Below are 21,556 nucleotides of genomic sequence, written 5' to 3'. Positions count from 1 at the left end.
TTTTATTCAGTAGACAATGGGAAGCCAGTGAAAGTTTTGGAGAAGAATGTTGTTTAAAAGATTACTTGAGTAGTGGTAGGGAAGAAGAATGAGAAGAAAAATAGACAATACAGGAAGACCTATGTGGTTGTTATTACAATAGTCTAGACAAGAAAAAAGCAAAACTGTTAAAGATGGGAGTTGAGGCGAGGGCACTTCCTAACAATCAGAAATAATTTGGCACTTATTAGATGTATTGTGCTCTGGGAATTGTTTTATGGTCATTGAGATCTTTTCTAACTCTGAAATGCTGAGATGCTTCAATCTGGGAAATACTGAGGAAGTGGAATCAGCAAAATTCTGTGCAAAGCAAACTAAAAGCAAGTTGGTATCAATTATCAAATTAATCAAAGTCTTGTTTATGGTTAGAAGCCTAGAATCTTCATGGTAGAAAGAGCCTCAAAATCATCCAGTGAAATCCAATTCGTTCCTTTTACAGAGGAAGAAACTGAGATTCCAAAAGGGAGTAATTTATCAAAGGTTCTAAAAGATCTTAATAGCAGATCCAAGACTAGAACTCATCCCTTTTGACTTCCAATTCTGTGCTCTTTCTGCTCCATGATACACTACTTTTCTGGACTAAGAATCAGAATTTTTGGATTCTAGACCTGACTCTAACATTAAATCCTTGTGTGAGGTAGCAAGAACCCCAGACCACTTACCACTCCTAGAGTTACTAATTTATAATAAGATAAAATAATCTGATCTTCCCATGTGATGTTTTAGTCAAAGGGGAAGCTCGTTAACTTAAAAAAATACTTAATAACAAAAGAAAGGTTTGGGAAGGAGGACAAAGGAAGTGTTTCTAGAATGTTGACTGTCAGAGCTAAAGACACCTTAAAGACCATCTGGCCCACACTTTTAATTTTACACATAGAAAAACTGAGGCACAAGAAGAGGAAGTAATTTGCTTCATTAAGCAATTTAATAATGAAAGCAAAATTGGAAACTCATTTGTTATTACCTCTGGCACATTAATTTTGTACTCTCCACACAGAAGTCCCTTGATAAATTCAAGTTATCTGAGAAAAACTCATTCCCTCTCTCACATCCCTTCCCTAAATGATTCTTTTGGCTGAATCATACTATTTGTATTAAGCACACTTCAAGCAAGGCAGGTTTCAAAAAAATCCATTTTTCTGTGGTGGCCTCGTGGGCAGCCACAATTCATGAAATATTAAAAGTGGGTGAAGGAAGTATCATTAATTTCTCTGACATTGAAGGCTCTGGCATCTACCTTTGGATGAAGCTATGTTGGTCACACTTCACTATTCCGATTCCTTTCATGAATCATTTCTCTCAAATTTCAAGACTTGAAGGAGTCTTTGTCTCTTATTGTTCTAGAAGAAAATGAAAGAAGTTTTTTCTGGTCAGGAGTGACATTGGACCCATATAGTTTTTGTGTGATAGATAGTTAAAGAATTTGAATATTCCTCCTTTTTCTTGAGGAAGAGCTCCTGAAAAGATTCTCTCCCTAAAAAAAATCATTTATTTAACCTGGGGTGAGTCAGATAATAGACAGCAAGTCAAAATGGTCTTCTGAATGTTCCTTATATTCATTCTATTCCATCTCTGTGCCTTTTCCCAAACCATCCCCCATGCCTGTAATGTACTCCCACTTTACCTCTACTTCTACAAATCCCAGCTTCCTTCAAAGTATACTTTAAGTTCTACCTCCCACACATGGACTTTCCCGATTCCCACTCCCACATACATACCCAAAACTGATAACACTTTCTCCTGAAATTACCTTGTATTTTCACCTTATATATATATTCTGTATGCTTATATGATGTAGACATATTGTCTCTCCCACAGGATAAAGGGTTTTTATTTTTGTCTTTAATATCCCAAGTGCCTGACAGTTCCTGGTATGTAATGGTTCTTAAGTGTTTTGTGATCATTGATTAATTGATTGATTATGGAACCCCCTTCTATGCCAGATTTGTGTCAAGTATTATGGTAGAGATAAGAGAAAACAGCTTAATATGGTAGAACTAGGTTGATACAAATGGAATTGAAGCATCCTTGTGCAGGAAGTGACCTTAACTCAGAACCATAAGGGACTTTCAAAACCAATTAAAGTACAACAATATCTCTAACAAGTGGTAATCCAGCATTTGCTCAAAGCTTTCCAGTGAAGGGGAATTCCTTGTAAGGGGATCCATTCTACTTTGTTGTTTTTTTTTTTTAATTAATCTTTTTTTAAATGGTATTTTATTTTTTCCAATATCATGTAAAGACAATTTTCAATATTTATTTTTGGGGAAATTTTTCTTCCTCCCTCCTAACTCCCCAAGATGGCAAGCAATCTGATACAAGTTACACATATGCAATCATGTAAAACGTATTTCCATAGTGAGAAACATTGTAAAAGAAGAACCAGAACAAAAGGGAAAAAATATGAAAAAAATCCAAAGTGAAAATATCATGCTTTGATCTGCAGTCAGACTTCATCAGTTCTTCCTCTGGTTGTGGATAATATTTTCTATCCAACTTAGATCATTGTATTACAAAGAAGAGTTAAATCAATCATAGTTCATCATCTATAATGTTACTGTTACTGAATACAATGTTCTCCTGGTTCTATTCATATCACTCAGCATCAGTTCATGTTAGTCTTTTAGGTTTTTCTTAAATTTGCCTGCTCATCATTTCTTATAGCACAATAGTATTCCATTACAATCATATACCACAACTTGTTCAATCATTCCACAATTGATGGTCATTCCCTTAATTTTCAATTCTTATTCCCCCAAAAAAGAACTCCTATAAATATTTTTGTACATGTGAGTCTTTTTCCTTTTTTTATGATCTCTTTGGAATACAGCTCTAGTAGTAGTAGTATTACAGGATCAAAGGATATGCAATTTGGAGGAATTGTTTTTAATTAAAGGTGATTTTATTTCACATACACTTAATAGGATTTTTTTTCAATTACATGTGAAGATAATTTTCAACATTCATTTTTGTAAGATTTTGAATTCAAAAAATTTTTTCCTATCCTTGCTTTCCTCCCCAATACAGCAAACAATCTGATATAGGTTATACATTGTAATCATTTTAACATATTTCCATATTAGTCATGTTTTGAAAGAAAAATAAGAACAAAAAGGAAAAACCCCCCAAAAGAAAAAAAACTGAAAATACTATGCTTTGATCTGTATATTCAGTCACTCTAGTTCTTTCTCTGAATGTGGATGGCATTTCCCATCACAAATCTATTGGAATTATCTTGGATCACTGTATTGCTGAGAAGAGCCAAGTCTCTCATAGCTGATCACACAATATTTGAGCATAGTTCCAAAGTGCTCTCCAAAAATGGTTGGATTAGCTTACAATTCCACCAACAGTACATTCAGGTCCCAGTTTTCCCAAAGCCCCTCCAATAATTATTATTATCTTTTTCTATCATCTTAGCCAATCTAATAGGTATGAGGTAGTATCTCAGAGTTATTTTAATTGCATATCTCTAATCAATAGTAATTTCAAAAATTTTGTACTTGACTATAGATGGTTTTGACTTCTTCATTTCAAAACTGCCTACTCATATCCTTTGACCATTTGTCAATTGGGGAATAACTGATAGTAGTATAAATTTGTCCCAGTTCTCTATATGTTTGAGAAATGAAGCCTTTATTAGAGACACGTGCTGTAAAAATTATTTCCCAGATTTCTGCTTTCCTTTTAATCTTGATTGCATTGGTTTTGTTTGTGGAAAAGCTTTTTAGATTAATATAATCAAAATTATTTTTATCTCATATTTGGTCATAAAATCTTTCCTTCTCCATAGTTTTGACAAACTATGTTTCTTTACCAAAAAAAAATTAGTTTACAGATAAACTATTCCTTGTTCTCTTAATTTGCTTATGGTGTAGCCTTTTAAGTTTAAATCAGGCACATTCCACTTTGGGATGGCTCTAATTTCCTGGCATCAGGTCTGTATCTGTATCTTCAAACCCCTTACTTATTTACTTCAAGTTTTGGTCTTTAAGGCCCTGTAGAATAAATATAATCCTGTTTTCATGTGAAAGGTTTTCATATACATAATAATAGCTATCTTTTGCCCACTCTCCCTAAATTGCCTCCACCCCAAGTCTTCTCCAGAGGAAATCACCTAGTTCTTTCAACCAATTTTCACATGAGTTGATATTGAGATATTGCAGTATCCTTCTCACCCTCCTTTGGGCACACTCAAGTTTTTCAATATCTTTCCTAATGTAGCACTCTGACCCTACCCACAATTGCCAATGCAAGCTGTGCCAGTGCCAGAAGGCATTGCTATATTAAAATGTAATATACAGATCATCCAGACCAAACCCTAATTTTGCACATGAAAAAATAGGGTCCTGGGGAGAAGAAATAACCATTAGCAAACAATAAAATAAAAACCGTTAATAAGATTTCAAACATTAAGCTGTAAGAAATTCATTTGTGTATTTGTCATATCCTACTCCACAAAATTCCCAGTATACCTAGTATATTTTAAACTCTTTGAGGGGAAGAATTATGTTATTTTTTTTACATTTTTAGGTGCCTGGAACAAAGCACAAAGTGAGAGATTTTTGGTCCAGAAAACCTGAACTCGAATCTTCTTTCTGATCCTTACTACTATGTGATTATGGGTACATCATTTAATGTTTCTGAGCCTGAGAATCCTTATCTCTAAAATGGAAAGACGATTATCTCTATAATGATTACTGTACAAGACCATGTTGTGATTCAAATGAGATGATACAGACTATCTCAAAGTCTTTGTGCTATGCTTAAGGAAAGCTTAAATAAGCTGTAACAACCTAAAACTTCATTAAGACTTTGGGATGCTTTTTATATATAAATCATTTTGCAAACCTCAAAGCTCTCTAGAAATATCTATTATTGTTATTACTATTATTATTATGGCATGTAGTAAATGCTTAGTAAATGTTTGTTAAAATGAACAGCATTTTGTTTTTGCAATTCTAACATGCTTGTCACGTAATGTTGTATATTTTATGGGTATCTATTTTTGTGATGTCTTTCTATTAGACTGTAACTTTTTACCCAAATAGACACTTAAATAAATTTTACATTTTCTGCAGGTCATAGCATAAGTCTCTGTACAAGATGGTAAAAAAATGCATGGACTCTCATGGAGTTAGGAGAAACAAATAAGAGAGATTTGGATTTGAATCCCTGTCTGACACTTATTGTGTGTTTAGACACATAACAACTGGTCTGAGCTTCATTTTGGTCTTTAAGGTTCTTTCCACTCTAAACCTATGGTCCTGAATAAGATGATAGAAATGATTTCATTGATACAGAGAATTCCCAGAGAAGAAAATTCCCTCCACCATTACAAGTTAGTGATTTTCTGCAATTTACAGTCTCAAGAGAACTGAGAGGTTAGGAAATTTACCCAGAATCACATAGCTCATATTTGTCAAAGACAGAAAGTGATTCCAAAACTTTCTGGTTCCTTATTTATCCCCTATACCAACCTGCCTCTTATAAGTTAGATAATAATGTATAAATCCTCTTGCATATCTTAAAATGCCATGTAAATGGCTGTCGTAATAATTAATTGTGGCCACAGCTTTGATCCTTAAATATAGCCACAGAAAGAGCTTTGATTTTAGACTCAACTAAACCTTCATTCTATATCGCTTTCTCATAATTGTTATTGGTCACAAGGATCAGGATGCTAGAGAATATGGATGCCTCTCCAGAGTCTTTCCTCACTACTAGAAATAGCCCAAATCTTAACTTACAGAGAAGTTTATGAAAAAGGATAATTTTTTTTTTTTGTTTGTTTGTTTTTTTCCTGAACATTTCCTCTAGAAATCTGGCTACTTATGGACAATCCTTAACTAATTCATTCAGTTCCTCACCCTTTCACTAAAGGAGATTGTTTTCCCTAGGAGCATTCTATCATGGAGGTGAAGGACAGACTCTGGAAAAACCTTGACAATAAGACCATTCTTGATACTTTACTATTCCTGAGAGCATGGGGGGAAGGGGAGGAGGCATATAGTGAAGGGAGGACTTGACTTGATTGGTCAGAAAATATCCTAGCAACAGAGGCATTGTTCTCAGCCTCTCATCTCTCTCTCTGCTCTGTCAGGTCTCCTCCCTTGTTATCTTCCATTTCCTCTTCTACTTCTCTGCCTCCCCTTTCAGCTCTCCTTATTGCCTCTTTCTTTTCCCCTTCACATTTCCCCTTTTCTCTCTCTTTACTTTCCTCCCTTTGTTTTTTTTTTTCCTTTCCCTTCTTTTCAATTTTCTTCTCTCTTCCTCCTATTTTTGTTCTCTCCCTTGCCTTTGTCACTTAAGCTCATAAGCTATTGCTTTCTTTTGGTTTTCATTTTTTAATATATTGCCCTTCTTCTTTTTAACTTTCTCTTGTTCACCTCAATTCAAAAACATTTATTAAGTGACTGCTTTGTGCTGGATGCTGGAGATACAATTACAAAAATGCAACAATCTCTGCCTTGTCAAGGGGTTTCTATTCTATTAGGATGGTGATCTCCAAACTTTTGAGCATCTACTCATATAAATAATACTTTTGGGGATATCCTATATATGTATATATTAACTTATTTATAAATTGCATTAACTACAGTACTAATCATAAAACTTACACAAAAATATAAATTAAAAATAAATAATAAATTAAGTTTAAAAATTTTGAAATGATAAATTGAAAATAATTTTAAAAAACATTTGGTCCTTATATTAATGGAGAGTGAGATGATATTGTAAGACATCCTTAGAAAAATCATTCTGAGTAGAGAATGGATTAGAAAGAAGAATGATTTTCATTAAGAAGACTATTGCACTATTCCAGGAGACAGGTGATAACAGCCACAACTAGGGTAGGGCTCTATGAGCAGAGAGAAGAAAACATAAACCAGATTACAAGGATCTTAAAAGAATGTGAAAAGTGAATAAATGGAGATGTTAAGTATGGACAATCTTTCTATAAGTTTGATAGAGAATGGAGAAAGAGATATAGGGTGATAATTTGAGAAGAGGTCAGAGTCATGTAAAATTTCGTGATTGTTCCTTTTTGCTTTTAAATAATATACTGGGCTTAAGTGATTTGTAGAGGTAAGAGGAAAGAAGAGAACAGATAAGGAGTTATTGAATGGGAGTAAAAGAAGATGTCAAGCTCCTGGAGAAGGTAAGGGGTAAGTTTTGCATTGATGAAAAACATGAGTTCATCAAAAACTGGATTAAAGAAGGTGAGAATAGAGGGTGTTAAAGTGGGGTTTTTAAGTATGGGATAGGGAAGATGGGTGAACTTGAGATAAATGACTCCTATTTTCTTAATAAAATAGAAGGTGAAGTTCTTTGCTGAGAAGGAGGGAGAAGGACATGGTAGGGGAGGTTTAAGAAAAGATGAGAAAGTTTGGAATAGCCAAAGCAGAAAATGTGGCAGAGAGACAATTAAGGAGGAATTGAAGCATGGCCAAGCAGCAGCAAAGACCTAGTTTAGCTTCAATAGCAATTTTATAGTTAACCCAGTGGGCGCCATTATGTGATTTCTTTCCGAGAGCATGTAAAAGGAATGGAGACGGTGGATGGTGGGCATAATCTGTGTATGTGACAAGTCGTGTCTGACAATATGGGCCAGAGGATTCGGGTTTTATTAGTGAATGCTGGGACTGATCAGCCATCAAGACAAACGTCTAAGGGAAGGAAAAGGAGGCCAAAGCAGGAAGGATAAACTAAGTGAATTAGGGGGGATGGAGGAATACGGGGTCACAGTGAAGATAATAGATAAGTTGAAGTTGGAAGAAACAGAGAGTGACAGAGAGACAGAGGCAGAGTGACAGAGAGATAGAGACAGTGACAGAGAGACAGAGAGTGATAGAGACAGTGACAGAGAGACAGAGTGTTAGAGGTAGAGTGACAGAAACAGAGTATAGAGAGAGACAGAGTGACAGAGACAGAGGCATAGTGACAGAGAGACAGAGACAAAGAGACAGTGACACAGAGATAGAGACAGAGTGACAGAAACAGTGATAGAGACAGAGGCAGAGTGACAGAAAGAGACAAAATGACAGAAAGACAAAGAGACAGAGGCAGAATGTCAGAGAAAGAGGTGGGGAAGGAGGGAAGAAAGCAGGGAGAGAGATGGAGAGAGAGAATTTCAGGGTGTGGAATCATGAAGGCAGCACAACTATGGACGATAATAAGCTCTAAATTATTTCCACACCTGTAAATATCTGAAGTAGAGTGAAAGTGTCAAATATGCAAGATGAGGAGGTTGGCAAACTGGGAGGCAGAGTCTTTGAGTACATGGAAGTCACCAAAAAGGAGGTCAGGAGTGTGGATAGAGAGAAAGACTGGCATAAAGTATTGTTACTCCTTCAGAAGGAAATTGCCCCGGAGCTGTTAATGGAGCAACAAATATATTTCACTACCTGAAATTCCACCATCCCTTTAGAATAAATTTTACCTTCTCCAAAGTGCTCTTTTAGAATGCAAATCCTGCCGGACAGCTATTTATTCTAGCACATTGGCTGCTTTCTCCTAAGACTTTAGATTCTCAATTTTGCTAAAGAGCTAGAGGTAAATAATCTCTGATTAAAGCTCTCTGATGAGCAACTCATTGTTTAAAAAAAAAAAAATTAAAATCTCCTTTAAGTCCCAAACTGAGAATTAGATGAAAGGACAGATTTCCATATTTCACTTCGATGAAGTAGCAAAAGCAATACCAGTAGATGAATAACACTGACCATATTAAATATGTCAGTGCACAAGGCTGTGGAAGAAAGAAGCAAAGAGTAGTGTTCCCTTCCCTCAAGCAGCTTGAGGAACCAACTTAGGGATGAAACAATCGGTGTTATAATGAATAATGAAATAATACAGAGTACTTTTTAAAAAAAACTTTATATGTTATATAAACATTAGCTATTATTATGAATGAAATTATTATAATGAATTAATTAAAATTAATCCAAAGTTCTTTAAGTCAAAGCAATATATTAATGTTAGTTCTTATTATTAATGAAAAGTACTCAGGAATAGGATAATAGCTGGGCAAAATGGCACACACTTGTAATCCTAGCTATCCCAGAAGCTGAGGCTGAGGAATCTCTTGGGCTCGGGAGTTCTGAGCTGCAATGTGAACTAAATTAATCTGGGCCAATCTGAACTAATTCAAGCATGGAGGCTCATGGTAGCCACTCAATTGACAAAAGGAGTCAACAAATCCAGATCTGCACTGATCAGTAGACAGATTGGGCTGTAACTAACCCCCTGAACTTTCAATTTGGACAAGACAGGGAGTCCCAATTTTTAAATAGATAGATGAATGAATAAATTAGTGAATGAATGAACGAATGGAAATATATAATAAGCTATTAATTGTGTGGTTCACAAGAGCTCAGAAGGGATATAAATACTCAATAAATAATTCCTGTAATTAAATTCCTCTGCAAGAGCCTGAGGGTGACAGGAAAAGAAGAAAAACACCCTTTGCTTGGAAAAGTTGCAGCTTATAGTGGATGATATTGGGGTGGTAAGATATGTCCACAAATGTCTATAGTACAAGGCAGGATGTGATGAGAATTTACAAGAGACTTGCAAAGTGCTATGGGAGCCAAAGAAGGGAGAGGTTGCATCCAGATGATGGAAATTAAAAAAGACTTTCAAGAGGAATGATATTTAAATTGTGTTTTGAAGAATAAGTAGAATTTTAACAGAACTAAGGGAGTGGGATAATATCATTCATTTCAGGTCAAGGAATCATAGGATCACAGATTTAAAGCTAAAAGGGTTAGTAAAGGCCATAAAATCAACTCTTTCATTTTACAAATGAGGAAACTTAGGTCTGTATTCAGATGTCATCATTTCTTTTTCTGGAGGTGGATAGCATTTTTCATCATGAGTCCTTGGATTGTGTTGGATCACTGTGTTACTGAGAAGAATTAAGTCATTCAGAGTGGATCATTGCATACTACTCCTATTACTGTGTACAATGTTCTTCTGGTTCTGTTCACTTCACTCTCTGTCAGTTGATGTAAGTCTTTCCAGGTTTTTCTAAAATCATCTTACTTGTCATTTCTTATAGATTTAGTAGTGCTATTGCTGAGTCAAAGAGTATGTAGTTTTGTATACCTCTGAACATAAAAGATTGGAGCAGTTCACAACTCTATCAACAATGCATTAGTATACCTATTTTTCTATATCCCCTAGATTGCTGTGGTCATTTTCTACTATATATTGTGTACCTAATTTGTTCTACTGATCTATTCTTCTATTTCCTAATTAGTACCAGATATATTTTTACTCTTTTTGTAATATAGTTTAAAACTTGGTAGTTATGCCACCTTCCTTCACATTTTTTTCATACATTCCCTTGATGTTCTTGATCTTTTCTTATTATTTTCTAGCTCTGTGAAATAATTTCTGGTAGTTTAATTGGCATGGCAACTAAATAACTAAATTAATTTCAGTAGGATTATCATTTTTATTATATTCTCTCAACCTACCTGTGAGCAATTAATATTTCTCCAAATGCTAAAATCTCTCTTTATTCTTGTGAAGAACATTTAGTAATTGTGTTCATATAATACTTGGTAGACTCTCAGGTATTTTACATTGTCTGCTATAGTTATTTTAAATGGAATTTCTCTTTCTATCTTTTGCTGCTGGGACTTGTTGGTAAGATTGTATACATCTAATGGAGGATGGAAGCTAAGTCTAGAAAAATAAGCTGAACTTTAAGAATGGAGGGGCTTGAATGCTAGGCTGGGGAAATTACTCTTAATTAGATTCTAGAGAACAGGGTTAAGATAACACAATGAAAGTGGTGAATCTTTAAGAATATATCTTTGGTGATTATATACCTGTACCAAAGTAGAATGAAAAATACTGAATGCCAGTGATATTTTGATAGTAGAATAAACAAGTATTATGGACACCACTAATGGGCCTAGCCTCTGAGGGAGAGAAGATACAGGAGGGAGGAAGCATTGACAAAAACGGGAAAGTTGGTTAAAACAGTTCTAGGGAGACAAATGATAGCTTTGGTATTGAACATCTTGAGCTTAATTTAAGATGCCAGTTGGTTGTCCAGGTGAAGATACCAATCAGTATTTGGAAGTGGAAGTCTAGAAATTAGGGCTTGAAATATGAATCTAGAAGTCATCTAAATAGAGTTGTATAGAGAAGGAATAGAAAGGGCCTTTATATGGAAAAGGAAGAAGAAATGGAGCTTGCAAAGAAGATGGAATGAGTGGATCAGGAAGTAGGAACCATGTCACAAGAACCAAGAAGGTGATGGTTACTAGTAAAAGGCTGTAAAACAATGGAGGAGAATGAATATTAAGAAGAAATTTGGATCTGAAGACAAGCAGATCATTAGGCACCTTTGAGACAGCATTTCCATTGGTGTGGCAAGTTGCTTTCTAAATTAAAAAGGGTGGTGAGGCAATGAAACTTTGGTAGAAGAAAGAAAACAAAGAAGAATTTAAAAGAGCAGAAGATTCCAAGGAACATTGAAGGATTTTTGCATAAGGGAGATCTAAGAATATAATTTAGACAACAACCTGACACACTAGTGGTACTGCTATCTCAAAGGTACCTAGTGATCTGCTTATCTTCAAATCCAAAGTTGTTTTTCTTTTCTTTTTTTCCTTTTTTTTTTCCTGAGGCAATTGGAGTGAAGTGACTTGCCCAGGGTCAGACAGCCAGGAAATGTTAAGTGTCTGAGGCCAGATTTGAACTATGTCTTCCTGACTTCAGGACTCTCACTCTATCCATTAAACCATCTAGCTGCCCCCAAAGTTTTTTTCTTAATTTTCATCCTCCTCCGTTACTCTGCAGCCTTTGACCACTAATCATCACCTTCTTAACTCTTGTATCACTGGTTCTTAAAATAGGCTAAGAGAAAGGGGGCAATGAAGATGAATAAATTAAAGATTTAAGAGATGGAAGATTTACATAGTAAGATCTTGAAAGAGACAAGACAATACAGTATTGAGAACAAAGTTCAAAGGATCAGCTCTGAAAAAAAGAATTTGAAGTCACAGGATCTGGGTTTGAATCCTATCTTTATTAATTGTCCCTTGAGTAACCTTGAACAAATAACATCCTTTTTCTGGTTCTCAGTTTTCTCATCTATCAAATGAGGCTGGACTAGGTGGACCAAGGTCTTTCCATTACTAAAGGTTTCCATCCTTTGAATTCTGCTTTCTTTTTCCTTTCTATGGGAAGATGAAGGTACAGAAGAGTTTGAAGGAAGGAAGATGAAGGAGCTCAGCTTTCACAGTGAAGTAAAAAGATGAGGTCATCTGGTAAAGTAAAGAGGCTAGCAATGCAGTTGGGTACTTAAGCAGAGTGGAAAGGGTTAGAACAGCTGTTTAGAGAAATCTGATAGGGGAGATAAGAGAGGGACTGAGGAGCCCCAGGGAAGTCGGATAAGCCTCTCCTAACTTGTACATCCTGGGATCAGGGACTAAGTGATTGGGTGGGATTTTGGCAGAGCATTAGAATTGATTTTTATCTTGCTCTATCTCCTAATTGCTTCATAATTAGGAAACCTTTCTCCCAAAGGAGACTATGAATTCCCTCAGGAAAGGCACTGTATTTTCTGCTTCACTTGCCTTCCTCATAGTATCATATGTATAGAGATAGGCACACACAGGTACTCAATAAGTACTCATTAAGTTAAATTTTGAAATGACAGATTTCGTAGCCCTTTAGCCTCTAATTTCTCCTTGCTGATTTAAAAGACCCAGCTGCTGTGGAAGCCCCAGCTGAATTGTTGGACAATAAATTTCTGTCTATAGGACTTAGTTTACATTAAATGTGCTTTAGGGACAAATTAATTTTTCAAACACTTTTTAAAAATTAAGTTGAGGCAGAGGGTGAGCTGCCAGGGTTAGTCATTATTAAGGATAAGTGAGATGGCATTCACTTCAATATCAATTAGTGTTCCCAATTATGTCTGAAGGATAAGGGAGACCCATGAGGATTTCATATTTTGGCCACTGGCCCTTCAAAGTTAGGCTGGACTAGGGAGCAAAGAGCAGCTGGTGCAGAGGATGCCAATCCTGTATTGATAGTGACTTCTCTGAGGCATTTCCCATCTCTTTTTTACAAGGTAGAGTGCCTTTTTTCAATTAACTTCTTATATCTGCTTACAAGATTGAGTGCAGAATGGCAGGCAGATAGCTCAAGAAGTTTTAGATGTCAGGACAGTCTTTTATGTTTCCCTTTAAAGCAGACTGAGCCTTTTTCCAGGCCAAAATATCTTCCCTGTCTCTCTCTCTCTCCCTCTCACTGTTCCTCCTTCCCTCCCTCCCCCCGCCTCTTTCTCCATCTCTGTCTGTCTCTGTTTCTGTTTGTCTCTCTCACTCTCTGTGTTTATGTGTGTCTATCTCTCTGTTTGTCTGTCTCTGTCTCCATCTCTGTCTCTTTGTCTGTTTCTCTCTTTCTCTGTGTCTCTGTCTGTGTGTCTCTGTCTCTCTTTGTCTAACTCTCTGCGTCTCTGTCTCTCTGTCTCTCTCTCTCGCTCTCTCTCTCTCACACACACACACACATCTCTACTCCCACAGTCAATCTCACCCCATCCCAAATAATATATAGGTCAATAGTGAATATTCTCCCCTTAGAGAAAAGTTGCCATTTAGTGTAACCTTAGAGTGATCATTTAATGGATTCTCTTGTTTCAAGAACCTGGGGATAGGGAAGATATTGTAGAGATAGATTAATCTGGTATGTTTTTGTTTGTTTCCTCTAAGATTTGTTTATCTAATATCCTGGGAAAATGGGACCATGGTTTGAAAATAAACAGGCTTTAGCTGACTATTATCATTTCTCCCATGAGGATATTTACTAAATTTCTAGGATATAAAATGACAGAGTCAGAAGGAGCCATAAGAAATCATAGAGTCCATCTATCCCTCCTCATTTTCTAAATAAGGACAATGAAGCCCAAGTTACAAACTTGTCTTAAAACCTACCTCTCTTTCTCTTGTTTTTTATTCTTTTTCCTGCAGGGTACAAGTAGAGTTCTATGTCAATGAGAACACCTTCAAAGAGAGACTCAAGCTGTTCTTCATAAAAAACCAAAGATCCAGTAAGTGATGGGCTAGCATGGATAGGGATTGTGGGGGCCAGTTGGAGTATCTGGAAATACAAACTCTGAATGAAGAGAAAGGGGAGGAATTAAGGAATGATAATGGTGACTCTACCAACACAGACACCCACACACCACCATCACAAACAGCTACAACCCACCTTTACCCATTGAAAGATATTAATGCATATCTGCATTCACCTAATTCTCTAGATAAGAAAAAAAGTAGAAAAAGGAAAGGTGAGAGGAGAAAGAAGGGAGAAAAAAAGATTGGTGGGGAAAAAAGTGGAGAGAATGGAAAAGAAATAGATTTAAACAATTCCACAAACTATAGCTGCCTACTAGATGCAAGATGCTGTACTAGGTGATAGTTACCCCAAAACAAAAATGAAAAATAGACCCCTACTCTCAAAGAGCTTATATTTTGCTGGTATATACAATATGGAAATAAATTAGTAAGTGCATTTAAGGTAATTTGAGAAGGAAGAGAAAGTTAACCAGATAGATCAGGAAAGGCTTCCTGAGGGAAGTGATACTGATGAGTTAAACTTTAAAGGAAGCCAATGATTCTAAGGCATGGAGATGAAGAGTAAGTGCATTCCAAGTACAAGTGTCAGAGGTGAAACAATGTTGTGTTTTAGAAATGATTAGACTACCTTGGCTGGAATATAGAGTGTGTGAAAAGGAGTAATGAGAAATTCATCTGGAAAAAAAGGGCTAAAACCAGATTTTGAAAGATTTTAAATACCTAATTGAATTTATATTTTAGCCTAGAGACAAGAAGGAGCTAAAAAAGATTTTTGAGTAAAGTCAAATGATATGGTCACATAGGAAGATAATTAGGAAATTAAATATTCACAAATTATAAATTTATAAATTATAAGACATTAGGAAGATTACTTTGATAATTGTGCAGGGCAAGAGTTTAAGAAATGAAAGACCAGAAGCAAAGAAACCAAATCACAGATCGCCAATGTTTTCAACTATAAAGTCAATGCACTTTTCTTACTTGTACATTCCCTGACCTCTTTGCAACTTTTGATACTGATAATCATCCCTCCTTCTGAAAATGTTATCCTTTTGTGGTTTTCCAGCTTCCTCTTGGTTCTCCTGCCTATCTGACCTTTCCTTTTCAGTCTTTTTGGCTAGATCACTATAATCTGCTAAATGTGGGCATCCTCCTTTGGTGATATCCACTCCTACATATTCAATAATAAACTATGTAGATTTCCTAATCTATATATCTAGAGCCTCAACTTTTCTTCTGAACTCCAGCCCCACATTATCATATTAGTATTTGCTGGGCATCTACCTCTCTCCCCCAAAAACCCCACCTCATTCCTCTTATTAACTTCCTTATTACAGTTGTGAGCAGCACTATCCTTCCAGAAACCCAGGCTCTCAATCTTGAATTCATCCTTGACCTTTCTCTCTGCTACTACCACTATGTCCAACTGGAGTTTCAAGTCTTGTCAATCCCAACATTTCTCACAGATATCCCTTTAGTTCCAAATACATGCCTCAACTATTCTGATACCTTCTTAACTGGTCTTCCTGTCTGTGTGTTTTCCTTCTCCAACCAATGTTCCATTTGTTTGCCAGATTGAGATTCCTAAAATATAAATATAAAGTTGACTCTCTCTCTCTCTCTCTCTCTCTCTCTCTCTCTCTCTCTCTCTCTCTCTCTCTCTCTCTCTCTCCTCTCTCTCTCTCTCTCTCTTTTCTCTCTCTCTCTCTCTCTCTCTCTCTCTCTTCTCTCTGTCTCTCTTTTCTCTCTCTCTCTCTCTCTCTCTCTCTCTCTCTCTTCTCTCTGTCTCTCTTTTCTCTCTCTCTCTCTCTCTCTCTCTCTCTCTCTCTCTCTCTCTTTTCTCTTTGTCTCTCTTTTCTCTTTCTCTCTCTCTCTCTCTCTCTCTCTCTCTCTCTCTCTCTCTCTCCTCTCTGTCTCTGTCTCTTTCTGTCTCTCTCTCTCTCTCTCTCTCTCTCTCTCTCTCTCTCTCTCTTTTCTCTCTCTCTCCTCTCTGTCTCTGTCTCTCTCTGTCTCTCTCTCTCTCTCTCTCTCTCTCTCTCCTCTCTGTCTCTTTCTCTCTCTCTTTTCTATCTACCTCTATCTGTGTCTCTATCTCCTCCTCTTTCTCTTTCTGTCAGTCTCTCTCTCTCTCTCTCCTTCTTTCCCCCTTCTCTTTTTTCCCTTTCTCTCTCCCCCCCCCAAACACACACACACACACACACACACACACACACACACACACACACACACACACACACATCCCATGGCTATCTATTGTGTCTTTAGGAGCTAAAATAGAGAATCATCAGACAAAGTCCCCTACAAGTCAATTGCCAGAAATCTTTCCAGTCTAATTTCATTCTAATCTCTGTACTCTCCATCACAGTCAGCATGGCCTTCCCTTGTACACCTCTCACCTTTGTCACTCTGCACAAGTGACTTTTCCATGCTTGTAATCCTTTATTTCCACAGAGAATCCTTAGCTTCTCTTAAAGTACAATCCTCCCTATTAATAGCCTTCTCTCCTTAAAGTTACTTGGTCTTACTTTGTATTTATTTCTTTGTGTAGAAATTGTGCCCCATCCCAAGAGTTTGTAAACTCATTGAAGATGGGATTAATTCATTTTTGTTTTTCTAACACCAACTACCAACCTGTTTAACTTTTAATTGGAAATTAGTAAATACTTGTTGGATTGAATTGAGAACCAACGCCTTACACTGGGCTGGCCACAGTCTGAGCCCAAATGCCCAGCCACCCACTGGGCTCTAACCCCCATTCGGGCACTAAGCCCTGACTCCAGCCCTCTGTCTCACGACTACTCTTGGTCCAGAGGATGCAAGTCGACTTAATGTGAATGTCTAAGTGTGGCCCTTTCCTCCCGGCAGGGACATGGCTCTGAGCCCCCATCCTGGCAGTGCTGGGCAGGAATCACTATTACTGAAAACTGTTCCCATTGACTTGGTTCAGCCATTTCACTCTAGGACTTTGCACATAGTTGTTTCCCTTAAAGTACAAGCAAATTAGGTAGACTTTCTCCTAAATGAATGAAATTGTCATTATGTCAAGGAAAATCAAAATCAGCTGTTCAAGGAGACACCCAACTACATATGCTTTTAGTGGATCGATGTCTAAACACCAAAACAATGAAATATCACATATAGAAAAGATGAAACTGAGGTTTACCTAGTCATTCCCATGCATGTAACAAAAGCAAAGTCCAAAGAGAGTAAATGATACATCAACACAGTGGAGGAACCCACCTCTTAGCTTCACCTAAGTGTTTGCAGAATGACCATGACTTGGACAAATTAAATGAAGGTTTTCCAAAGTCTTATTGGAGGATTTGTGGTTCTATGCTGTGCAAGGAACAAAGGATCCCATGGAAAGGCATCTGCCTTCACTCTTACCCCTGCAGTATTACACAGCATTTCCAGGAGCCAAAACCATGTTGTGAACATGATTGATCAGCCCTTAATGTTTGTTCCAACACTAAAAAGCCTCATTACTGGGTGATCCATATAACTAATTAATAGTACATTGTTGTAATTAAGATGCATAAGCTATGTCTTTTAATGAGTGTTCCATAGCCTTAATTAACCATTACATCAACAACGATAAGGGTTTATGGAATATTGACAAAGCACAATGTAGATACTTTTTAAACATGACTTGTCTTTGTTGTTGCTAATGAAATTTCTCAATATTCAAATATTCAAAAGGCTTTTTATAAACAACAAATGAAACCATTCTGCCCTCTGCTGGTTGCTATTGGCTAATCAAAATGCTGAGAGAGAGAGAAAGAGAGAGAGAGAGAGAGAGAGAGAGAGAGAGAGAGAGAGAGAGAGAGAGAGAGAGAGAGAGAGAGAGAGAGAAGAGAGAGAGAGGAGAGAAGAGAGAGAGAGAGAGAGAGAGAGAGAGAGAGAGAGAGAGAGAAGAGAGAGAGAGAGAGAGAGAGAGAGAGAGGAGAGAGAGAGAGAGAGAGAGAGAAGAGAAGAGAGAGAGAGAGAGAGAGAGAGAGAGAGGAGAGAAGAGAGAGAGAGAGAGAAAGAGAGAGAGAGAGAGAGAGAGAGAGAAAGAGAGAGAGAGAGAGAGAGAGAGACAGTGAGAGAGAGAGTGACAGACAGAAAAAGGGAGAGAGGAAGAAAGAAAAGGAGAGAGAGGGAGAAAGAGACAAACAGGGAGAAAGAAAGAGACAGGGAGAGGGAAAAAGACAGAGACAGAGACAGACAGACCAACTGACAGACAGACAGAAACAGAGAGAGGGAGAGACAGAGAGTCAGAGACAGGAAGGAGAGAGAAAGGGATGGAGGAAAGGGGAAGAGGAAGGGGGAAAAAGGGAAGGAGGAGGAAAAGAGGGAGAGAAGGAATGAGGAAAGAAGAGAAGGAAAAGGGAGGGAGGAAAGAAAAAAGAAGGGAAGAAAGGAAAGAAGGAAGAAGGAAAGAAGGAAGGTAGGAAGGGAAGAAAGAAGGAAGGTAAGAAGGAAGGAAGGAAGGAAGGAAGGAAGGAAGGAAGGAAGGAAGGAAGGAAGGAGGGAGGGAGGGAGGGAAGGAGGAAAGAAGGAAGAAGGGAAGAAAGAAAAGGAAGAAGGGAAGGAAGGAAGGAAGGAGGAAAGAAGGAAGAAGGGAAGAAAGAAAAGGAAGAAGGGAAGGAAGGAAGGAAAGAAAGAAAGAAGGAAGGAGGAAGGGAGGCAGGAAAGGGGGAAGATCCTTTTAAGAAATATAGATAGACAAAACAAATTTCCTCATTGGCCATGTTCAAAATGATCTATGACTCATATTTACTGAATCCATGAACTCTGTCCAAAGGTGGGTAGAATGTTTCATTGTTGCACCTCCGGAATTTTTTCAGTGTAATCCTAACACCTGCTTTTTAAGCAGTTAAGGGTAAAATCATAGGCATTTGGGCCAAGTATTGTAGCATTTAAAGTTTGAAGAGACTGGAGATCCTCCCATATAATACTCTCATCTTATGGGTAAGGAAATCAGAGACACAGGGTCCCAGGACCGGTGCCGTGCTTTCTTCTCGGGAGCACCACCTCTGGAGAGCTGTGCCGAGCTCTGGGTCTCACATTTTAAGCTAAACTGAACAGCGCGCAGAGGGGGATAATAAGGGTAGTGAAGAACACCAGGCTCATGCCACATGAGAACTGGTCGAAGGAGAACACTTCATGGGGCGTAGTAATGTCTGCAGATTTTCGGTGTCCCATTCCAATGAGGGAGAAGGCTCAGACCTGTTTAAATTGGCTTCAGAGGAAAAATGGAGCAATGCATAGAAGTTGCTGAGCAACAACTTTGGATTAGGCATAAGGAAAATTAATTAGAGCGCTCAAAAAGTGGAAGACGCTTCTTGGGGACATATCAGATTCCCCCTCGGTGGATGTTTGTAAGCAAAGGTTCGATGACCACCAAACACCTGTGTTTTAAAGCCAAGAGCCTGGCTGGGTAGAGCCTTGAACCTGGAGTCAGGAATATGCAGCCTTAGACACTTCCTAGCTGTGTGACTCTGGCAAGTTACTTAACCACTTTTTGCCTTAGTCTCCTCATCTATAACGTGGAAGTCCTCACTCCCAGAGTGAGATGTTTTTTTTCTTTTCTTTTTTTTTTTTTTTTAGCTTTTTATTTATAAGTTATATGCACGGGTAATTTTTCAGCATTGACAATTGGAACCTTTTGTTCCAGCTTTTCTCCTCCTTCTCTCCACCCCCTCCCCTGATGACAGGTTGACCAATACATGTTAAATATGTTAAAGTATAAGTTAAATACAATATATGTATACATGTCCAAACAGTTATTTTACTGCACAAGAAGAATCTGACTTTGAAATAGTGTACAATTACCCTGTGAAGGAAACAAAAAATGCAGGCAGACAAAAAATAGAGGGATTGGGAATTCTATGTAGTGGTTCATAGTCATCTCCCAGGGTTCTTTCTCTGGGTATAGCTGGTTCAATTCATTATTGCTCTATTGGAACTGATTTGGTTTAGTGAGATAAGATTTTTAAAGCATTTTGTAATTCTTGCTCAGGTAGGAGTTGAATCAGATGATTTCTGAGATCCCTTTCAACTCTGAAATCACATGATTAGAGATTTAGATTTGGAAAAAACTTTATAAAAGCTATCTAGTCCAATACCTTCATTTTACAGGTGAAGAAATCATGGCCCACAGAAATGAATTATCTTGTCCAAGATCACACAGGTATTATCTGTGATTCTTTGGATTGAAGTGTAGAATCTTGCCCATAAATCAATCAATAAATATTTATTAAATCTTTGTTATATGCTTTGCAATGTACTAGGTCTTTTCTACTCTAGAGACATCTGTCACTGCTTCTGCTGAATGACACATAATGCCTGAGTAGAGTGAGGCTTAATACCCAAAATTATCTAACACAAGTCCCATCACTTTTAATGGTTTTTTTCTAAGTCAAAAAAAAAAAAAAGAGGAATATTGTGGAACTGGGATCTAGCTCTAGTTTTTCCTCTGACAGGTTCATATCAGGAACAACTTCCTAACAGAGCCTTTACAAAACGAACTGAGCTTCCTTCTGAGGGAAGAAAGCTCCCTGTTCCTAGAAGTATTCAAGCAGAAGTTGGATAATCTTGTCAGGGATGCTGCACACAATGACAGATGCTAGTAGTAGGTCAATGGCAGAACTAAGACTGGCATCCAGACCGCTAGATTCCAGATTCAGTGATCTTTCCACTGAACCAGCTTGCCTTGATTCTTAGGAGAAAGGAGTTTATGTCCTGGCTTTGTGACTGGTTTGGTCACCTTGATCAAGTTTCTAAAATAGATATTGATATTTTAAATCACCAATATCCCTTTCTGAAAAATAAAAGGATAAATCGAATAACTTTTTAGTTCTGACATCATATTGATATGTTTTAAGGTCCCCTTCAGTTCTATAGTTCTGAAACTCTATTGCTGTAGTTTTTGAATAGATTATTTCTTAGATACCCAAACTCATCAGATGTTTCCACGTGGGGCCAAGTTGCTATCCCCTAAGGGAGATGCTGAGAGTCATTTTGGTGCAGACCAGGGATGTGCTCTTGTGGCCAAAAGATGTCTTTCTCTCTGTTCAGTTACCCTGATCCCAAGGATGCATGAGGCCATTTGACCCTCACTTAAATTCAAGAACATGGACAAACACTCCCAGCTCCCTCCAGGGACCTACCATGGTCTGTCAGTTTGAGATTCATAGGACCATAGGGACATTGAGTTCAATTCCTTCACTTTACAAGTTAGGAAGATGATTTAACTTGATCAGGGCCACCCAGGGATTCAAATCCAAGGCTTCCTAACTCCCAGATTATATTCTTCTGCAGTTCATTAAAATTTAGCATCCAAGTCCACACTGTCACCTCCATCTCCTCCTGAAGCTGTTCAAGGAAGAAGCTGTTTCCAGTAACCCTTCTATACTTTTCAGAAGGAAGAA

General features: G+C 37.5%; 1 protein-coding gene across 2 annotated transcripts in view; it reads left to right on the top strand.

Moving 5' to 3' along the window:
• The window catches only part of KCNT1 (potassium sodium-activated channel subfamily T member 1), a 131,303-nt gene that overhangs the window by 32,141 nt on the left and 77,606 nt on the right, over positions 1 to 21,556 (top strand). For both annotated transcript variants that reach the window (XM_051980356.1, XM_051980355.1), the window contains exon 3: positions 14,034 to 14,113. In XM_051980356.1, coding sequence (XP_051836316.1) covers positions 14,034 to 14,113 — 80 coding nt within the window. The remainder of the gene's footprint in view (positions 1 to 14,033; positions 14,114 to 21,556) is intronic.

This window comes from Antechinus flavipes, chromosome 2 (assembly GCF_016432865.1).
Source record: "Antechinus flavipes isolate AdamAnt ecotype Samford, QLD, Australia chromosome 2, AdamAnt_v2, whole genome shotgun sequence".
In the NCBI taxonomy this organism is placed as follows: Eukaryota; Metazoa; Chordata; class Mammalia; order Dasyuromorphia; family Dasyuridae; genus Antechinus; species Antechinus flavipes.
This window is presented reverse-complemented; position numbering and strand designations above follow the sequence as displayed.